This window comes from Nannospalax galili, unplaced genomic scaffold (assembly GCF_000622305.1).
Source record: "Nannospalax galili isolate Female #2095 unplaced genomic scaffold, S.galili_v1.0 scaffold707, whole genome shotgun sequence".
Classification (NCBI taxonomy): Eukaryota; Metazoa; Chordata; class Mammalia; order Rodentia; family Spalacidae; genus Nannospalax; species Nannospalax galili.
Genome location: NW_008356263.1, coordinates 489,677 through 498,131, shown reverse-complemented (window position 1 = coordinate 498,131; position 8,455 = coordinate 489,677). Strand labels below are relative to the sequence as shown.

General features: G+C 43.5%; 1 protein-coding gene across 2 annotated transcripts in view; it reads left to right on the top strand.

The window, feature by feature from the left end:
* The window catches only part of Itpa (inosine triphosphatase), a 17,819-nt gene that overhangs the window by 6,149 nt on the left and 3,215 nt on the right, over window positions 1-8,455 (top strand). For both annotated transcript variants that reach the window (XM_008854465.3, XM_029556867.1), the window contains exons 2-6: window positions 161-218; window positions 333-397; window positions 938-1,011; window positions 4,000-4,031; window positions 7,701-7,816. In XM_008854465.3, the coding sequence (XP_008852687.1) occupies window positions 161-218; window positions 333-397; window positions 938-1,011; window positions 4,000-4,031; window positions 7,701-7,816 (345 nt within the window). The remainder of the gene's footprint in view (window positions 1-160; window positions 219-332; window positions 398-937; window positions 1,012-3,999; window positions 4,032-7,700; window positions 7,817-8,455) is intronic.

Genomic DNA, 8,455 nt, shown 5'->3' with positions numbered 1-8,455 from the left:
TGAGTCTCTTAAAGTTGGAACGAGGCTTATAGTCCCAATTTGGTAAGCTTTAGGGGACTGGTGGGAGAGTTACCTGATGAGAAAGGTGGATGACAGCTTGTACAATGATGAGGAATTGTTTAGCAGATGATATGACTAGTGTTCTTTCATTTTGGAACAGGTCATTCAGATTCTAGGAGATAAGTTTCCATGTACTTTGGTGGCACAGAAAATTGACCGTATGTTTCTGTTTTGTTTCATTTTTAAAAAGTGGTTTGATTTCTCTGTCTTTCTGTGACCTGACTATATATATATATATATATATATGTCTGTCTGTCTGTTTTCCTGATAAGTGCCTGAGTACCAAGGAGAACCAGATGAAATCTCCATACAGAAGTGTCAGGAGGCAGCTCGTCAGGTACTTACCCTATTTTGTCCCCTATTCAGTCTTGTGGACTTCTGGGGCTTGTGTCTTATGGGAACAGGCAGAGAATAATAGAGGGGCCCAGTTTGTTGTGACTTCATAACCTGTCCAAGCCCAGTCAGACTGGTTTTAGTTGATGTTGGCCTTGAAACACTGCCTGTCCTAACTCACACCCTTCTGATTCTCTCACACATCCTTTCAGCCCTACATTTTCCCTCCACACATCCATCCCTGCTTTCACATATTTAACAAAACTGGGAAGGAGCACGTTATGGAGTCAAGCTGCCTGGATTATTCCTAGCACTTCCATTGCTATGTGTAGGGTAAACTTCGTCTTGCCAGTGCTGTGGTGTCCCCATTCCTAAATTGAAGATGAAGAGAGCTGAGCTATGTGACTCTTGATGGAGCTTTAACTGCAGATCTCACTGTTACCTAGCTGTAGGCTAGGCCCCCGCCTGAGTGGCCTGGGAGCTCAGGATTGGGATGAAGCCTACTTCTGAAACAGGTCTCAGGCCGTATGTCTTTGTGTTATAGGTGCAGGGTCCTGTATTGGTGGAAGATACCTGTCTATGCTTCAATGCCCTTGGGGGACTCCCAGGCCCCTACATGTGAGTATTCCTACTACCTCCCACCCTTTAAGACCTCAGCCACAAAACTGCAAAACCAGAACTGCAAAATGACTAGTTACATGATATTGTGGGTCATTCACTGTTTTACATCAACACCAGTGTTTCATTTATCTGAAGGAAGGACTAAGAATATCAGAGATGGGGGCTGGAAGGATGCTCAGTGGCTAAGAATGCTTGTCACTCAATCGTGAGGACCAGAGTTTGGGTCCCAGCACCTATGTCAGGTGGCTTAAAAATACCTGTAGCTCTATCTTCAAGGGATCCAATGCCCTCTTCTGGCGTCCTTGGGCACCTGCACACACATGTGAATATATACTCACACAGACTCAAACATGCACATAAATAAAAGAAATCTTGATATCAGAGATAGGTAGGGATGTAGCTCGGTTGGTAGAGTGCTTGCCTAGCGTATGTAAAGCCCTGGGTTCAACTCCAACCTTGCATATACCAGGTGAGCTGGTATGAAAGTGAATGCCTGTAATTCTAGAACCTGGGAGGTGAAGGCAGGAAGCTCAGAAGTTTAGGGTCGTTGGGCGTGGTGGCGCACGCCTTTAGTCCCAGTACTTGGGAGGCAGAGGCAGGCGGATCTCTGTGAGTTCAAAGTCAGCCTGGTCTACATAGTGAGTTCCAGGACAGCTGGGGCTACAGGGAGACCCTGTCTCAAAAAGACCAAAAAATAAAAAAGTTCAGGGTCATCCTCTGTTACAAAGGGAGTTCTAGGCCAGCAAAAGCTACATGAGATTCTGTTTTCAAAACAAAGAAACAAAAACAGACAGGCTTTCTTTCATAAGATGTGAGACTGTGACTGTATAAATGGAGATAGAGAAGGGGAACTTTCCCATTCAGAGGTGATATGATATGCTGTCTCAAAAAAAAAACAAAACCTAAAGCTGGAGCCCTGACTGCTCTTGCAGAGGGCCTGGGTCTGGTTCCTAGCATCCACATTGTGGCTAATAACCATCTGTAACCCCTGTTCCAAGGGATCCAATGTCGTCTGACCTCTGTAGGCATTGCATTATACAGGTGGACTCACATACATGCAGGCAGTACACTCATACACATAAAATAAAAACAATATAAAAAACCGAAAACAGTGACAACAAAAGAAAATTTTCATGGTTGGCTTGTCAAAGCCCACATATACAATTACACTTATAGTGTGCATTGCTCTACAGTCTCACCAGCACTGTTGTGACTTAAAAGATATATTTATTTATGTGTATGAGTGTTTGCCTGCATGTGTACTACGTGTGAGCCTGATGCCCAAAGAGGTCAGAAGAGGGTATCAGATCCCTTGGAACTGGAGTAGACAGCAGTTATGAACTGCCATATGGGTTCTGGGAACCAAACTAGGTCCTGTGCAAGAGCAACAAGTATTTTTAACTACTGAGCCATCTCCAGCCTCATAGTTTGACCTTAATGTTTTGTAATTTTAGGAAATGTGAAATGTTATTCATATGCTTTTTGTTTGGTTTGGTTTTATTTTGGTTTGTTTTCTTGAGAGAGAGTCTCACTGTAGCCTATGCTGGCCTGGAACTTGCTTTGTAGCCCAGCCTGACCTAGAACTCAGGGTAGTCCTCCTGCCTCAGCCTCCTAGGTGCTGAGATTACAAGTGTGAGCCACCATCCTTGGGTCTTTCACCTACAGTCTTAATTTGCATTTCTCTAGTCACCAGTGAGGTTTTAACCATTGTTTCTTCTGTGCACGGCCTGTTTATCTCCATTTTTTCCTATTAGATTCTTATCTCTCTCCTCTCTCCTTTCTCCTTTCTCTCTCTCTCCTTTCTTCCATTAGCTCTTTTCCCTTCTTTCTTCCTCTGCTATGGACAAATCCTTCCAAACAGCTAAGAGATCAAGCCTTTTACCTAGGAGAGAGTCATTCTCCTGCATGAGGTTCTAGATTTAGCAACAAAGGCTTCAAGATTTTCTGGGTACCAACCAGAAGTACAGGTGGGGATTAAATAGGCATTTCTACATCATCATCTTATGACTGGCATCTGGACCTTACATTTCTTTTCATGATGGGCCTTGTTATCTTAGGAAAATTCCTAATGAGTTTACTTGGTCATCATAGCTCACAAAGTAGATTTCTCAGGCAAGGGTCCCGACGTCTGTTATCTTTTGATCTATAGACCAGGCTAATTGGGCAGGAATTGGTCAAAAGGTCATTGCAGTTTACAGAAACAGATTATCTTCGGCAGAAATTTAGGTATCTGTACATGTTGGACTAATTGGACCAGGTGCCTCATTAAATCATTTGGTGAACTTTCATTCTTTTAATTTTACATCTTTAGCAGCAGTTGGACGTAGTGAGTGGAAAGTATCACAGAGCCTCAAGGTATTGCAGAGTACTAAAACATCCAAGAACAGCTAAAACATCACAAAGCAATCCAAGGCATTCCAAGGTTACGTTTCAAGGTACTTACCTAGTAAATGAAACATAAGAAAACTTTACATGGCCCACGATTACAAGGACTCACATAAGAACACAGTTAGTTATAGCCAGGCATGGTGGCAGCACTCAGGAGGCGAGGGAGGCGGATCTCTGTGAGTTCAAGGCCAGACTGGTCTACATAGTGAGTTCTAGCCCCGTTGGACATCACATAAGAACACAGTTAGTTATAGCCAGGCATGGTGGCAGCACTCAGGAGGCGAGGTGAAGAGAGAAAACTTGAAAAAGACTCAATGATTAAATGAGAGAATAATGCAAATACAGCTGACAAAGAAAACTAGCAGTATAGTAGTACCAAAAAAAAAAAAAAAAAAAAAAATTAGTTATAATTTGCCTTATCACTACTACTGAGCTAACTCCCAGCCTCTGAATTACTTATCTTAGCTTTGACTTGAGCCATTCTTCTTCATTTCTTTCTCCCTGCTCTGGAGCTCTGACCCCTGTGGGATGCCATAGACTCTGTCTGATAGAATCTGTCTCCTGCTGGCACTTGACTTTCTTTTTTTTCTTTTGCAGAAAATGGTTTCTGGAGAAGTTAAAGCCTGAAGGTATTGGTCTCATTATTTCTTCTCATGGCTCTTTTGGGAATTGAGAATCTGGGAGTAGTTCCCATTTAGTAGTCAAATGTTCCAGATAGCCACCCCCACCATTGAGTTCCACCGTTATCTCCATTTGCTCATCTGTAACCTGCAGCTCCCTCCCTATGCTCCAGAGAACAGTGAGATGGGGAGGAGTTGGTGACAGGTAGTCGAAGCTGTGAATCTGAGGGACAAAAGGGCTTTAACTGATTTTGGGACTAGTGACTTCTTATGGTTCTTTGCTTCAGCTGTGGTCTGGCCAGCATGGAGAGGGTACCTTCCTAGGCCAACCTGCATGGAGGGGCTACCCTCCTAGCCCATCCTGCATTAAGAGGCTAGTCTCCTATCCCAGCAATCTATATCTTATCACCCTTGAGTACATACCAAAATGTTCCCTCTTTAGGCACTTTAAAAAATGCTTTTAGGTGGCTGGGCGTGGTGGCACACACCTTTAATCCCAGCACTGGGGAAGCAGAGGCAGGCAGATCTCTGTGAGTTCAAGGCCAGCCTGGTCTACATAGTGAGTTCCAGGACAGCTGGGGCTACAGGGAGACCCTGTCTCAAAAAGACCAAAAAAAAAAAAAAAAAGAGAACATGTCTAGTGGTAGAATAGAACAGTGGCCAAAAATTACATACAGTCATTTGTCAATAAAGAACGGAGGGCTAAAGACTGGGCGTGGTAGTGCATGCCTTTAATCCCAGCAGAGGCAGGTGGATCTCACAGGCCAGCCTGGTCTACATAGGGAGTTTTTCGGCATCTGGGGTTACAGGGAGACTCCGTCTCAAACAAACAAACAAACAAAAAAACAAAATGGAAGGCTGGCGATGTAGCACTAGTAGTAGAGCACTTGCCTGGCATTCACAGGGCCCTGGGTTCAATTCCCCCACATGAAAGATCTGGGTTTGGTGGTATATGCCTGTAATCCCAGCACTAGGAGAGGGGGACTGGGGTGTGTGTGTGTGACTGCTGAGAATTTGTGGCCAACCTGAGCTCCATAGCAAGTTTGAGCCCAACTTTATTTATTGTGTTGTATTTATTTATTTATTTATTTATTTATTTATTATTTATTTATTTATTTATTTATTGGTCTTTTTGAGACAGTGCTGGGATTAAGGGCGTGTGCCACCTGGCTTATTGTATTTATTTTTATTTTTGTTGTGTGTGTTGCCTTGAGTTCAAGGCCAGCCTAGGCTATAGAGTGAAACCCTGTTTGAGAAAACAAAAATAAATAAACTTAGGAATTCAAGCATGCTAAATACTTTCTTTTATAAATTTTTATTTTTTGCATATTTATTTATTTATTTTGGTCTTTTTGAGACAGGGTCTCCTTGTAGCTCCAGCTGGCCTGGAACTCACTGTGTAGATCAGGCTGACCTTGAACTCACAGAGATCCACCTGCCCCTGCCTTCCAAGTGCTGGGATTAAAGGTGTATGCCACGACACCTGGCAAATTTTATTTTTAAAAATTTTATGTATATGAGTATTGCCTGCATATATGTACGTGCACTGCATGCATGCAATGTAGAGGCCAGAAAAGGGCGTTGGATCCCCTGGAATTGGAGTGACAGATAGTTGTGAGCTGCTATGTGGGTGCTGGGAACTGAACCTGGGTCCTTTGGAATAGCAGCCAGTGCTCTTAAGCACTGAGCCATTTCTGCAGCCCCCTAAACATATATTCTATCACTGAGCTATAACCCCACCTAGTTTATTTTTTTAAATAAAAATTTTATTTTTAAATTTTAGTCTATTTTATGTTTATGAATGCATTGCCTGCACACATGAAAGTGTTACTCATGTCATATAATGCCTGTGGAGGTCAGAAGAGGAGCCCCTGGAACTGGGAGTTACAGATAGTTATTAGCTGCCATGTGGGTGCTGGGAATTGCACTTAGGTCCTCTGCAAGAGCAGCCAGTGCTTTTAACTGCTGAGCCGTCTCTCCAGCCCCTAGGGTTTTTTTTAATAAAAAAAATTTTTAGGCAGTGTCTTGCCTTATTGCCTAGGCTAGCCTAGAACTTGTTATGTAGTCCAGGCTGATCTTGAACTCTCAATCCTCCTGCCTTCTGAGTAGAGATTACAGACATGTGCTACCATGCCTGGCTAAAAGAACATCCTTTTTTTCCTTCCAATCAGGGTTGGGGAGGGAACTCAGGACCTGTGCCTGCTAGGCAAGTGTTTTTGTTCTACTCTGAGCCACATCTTCTGTCCTTATCTATCTGTCCCTCCCTCCCTCCCTCCCTCTCTCCCTTCCTTCCTTCTTGTTTGTGTGTGTGTGTGTGTGTGTGTGTGTGTGTGTGGTATAGGCAGGAGGTCAACTTTAGGTTCCCTCCCTCCCTCCCTTCCTCTCTCCCTCTCTCCCTTCCTCTCTCCTTCCTTTTCTTTCTTTCAAGACAAGCTCTCACTATGTAGCCCTGGTTGACTTGGAATTTGCTATGCAGACCAGGCCACTTCACAGAGTTCCTCTTGCCTGTGCCTCCTCAATGCTGGGTTTAAGGTAGTTTGCACCACTATACATGGCCACACTGTGCACATTGTGAGGCCAGAGAACAACTTACAGGAATTCTCTCCTTCTGCCATGTGGGTCCCGGGGAACCAACTCAGGTCATCATAGTTTCTTCAATTTATTTTAATTAATTAATTAATTAATTAATTAATTAATTAATTAATTATATTTCTTTATTATCTTTTTGAGACAGGGCCTCCCTGTAGCCCCATCTGGCCTAGAACTCGCTGTGTAGACCAGGCTCACCTTGAACTCACAGAGATCTACCTGCCTCTGCCTCCTGAATGCTGGGATTAAAGGCATGTGACACCAGGGCTGGCTTTACTTTTGGTTTTTGAGACTGGGTCTCCCTATAGCCCCAAGCTGGCCTTGATCTCATAGAGATCTGCCTATCTGCCTTTGCCTCTGGAGTGCTGGGATTAAGGGCATGTGTCATCACTCCCAGTCTTACCACACTCAGCCTCACACTAATTTTCTGACTTAACAGAATCTTATGTCAGTAGGGCATGGAGATACATGCCTGTGATCTAAGTATTAGATTGAATCTCAAGTTCCTACACAGGGAAAGCCAGTCTCAAAAAACAAAAACAGAACCAGGTATGATGGCCTGAGCCTCCATGACCCAAGATTGTCCTCAGTTATATAACAAGTTGAAGAGTAGCTTAGAGTACATGAGACTCCAGTCTCAAAAAAAAAAAAAGGTGGTGGATGTAGCTTATTTGCAGAATGTTTGCTCATTGTACACAAATCTCTGGGTTCAGTCCCTAGCACCATGTAAACCAAGTGTGGTGATGGTAATGGTGGTGGTGGTGGTGGTATAGATCTGTAATCCTAGTATTCAAGAGATGGAGTCAGGAAGATCTTAACGTTCCAGTACAGCCTTGGTTACATAGTGAGTTCAAGGCCAATCTGGGGTAAATGAGGCCCTATCTTAACAAACAAGCAGAGAGAAGATAGTATTCTGAACCCTGAAATTCAAGAAGGCTTCATCTTCTTCTTGAAGGCTAGAATGTAACCCATGTAGCCTTCTACCTCCACACAATCCAATTTGGAGAATTACTCCATAGCCTTGGGCTGCAATAAGAGTAGGATCTGGACAGCGTGGATTCACTGAACTCTCATTGCACCTGTCTGCAGGTCTCCACCAGCTCCTGGCCGGCTTTGAGGACAAGTCAGCTTATGCACTCTGCACATTTGCTCTTAGCAGCGGGGACCCCAGCCAGCCGGTGCTCCTGTTCAAGGGACAGACCTCGGTGCGTACTTACCTGGACTCTGTACTGTGGGTCACCTATGAATGCTGTGATTGAGCATATAGTCCATGGTCTTCTGCAGGACAAAGTAAGAAGAGGCTAGAGTTACCAGGGACTTTACTAAAGTATGCTATGCTTGCTGTGAGACAAACCTGGATACCACAATTAGAATAATTGTCTGTCCCCAAAACTATTTGACACCTAGCCTTTTTTTTTTGGCCTTTTTGAGACAGGGTCTCCCTGTAGCCCCAGCTGCCCTGGAACTCGCTATGTAGACCAGGCTGGCTTGAAATCACAGTAATCTGCCTGCCTCTGCCTCCTGAGTGCTGGGATTAAAGGCGTGCTCCACCATGCCCAGCCCTACACCTAGCCTGTTTAAATTATTTCCTTATAATGTTCGGGATCTTTTCAATATATGATGTAATGATTCTGGTTTGGATTTGGATTTGGATTTGCTCTTTCTTTTATATACATGGACTAGGGGTCATTTTACCTATCCAAAGAAACAGCTCTTAGATTCAGTATTTATTTATCTTTTTTATTTGTTTTTATTTATTTGCTTTCTGTTCATTTTATTTCTTCTAGTCTTTTGGGTTTGGGTGTGGTTTGCTCATGCTTTCCAAAATCCTTGATTGTACAAAT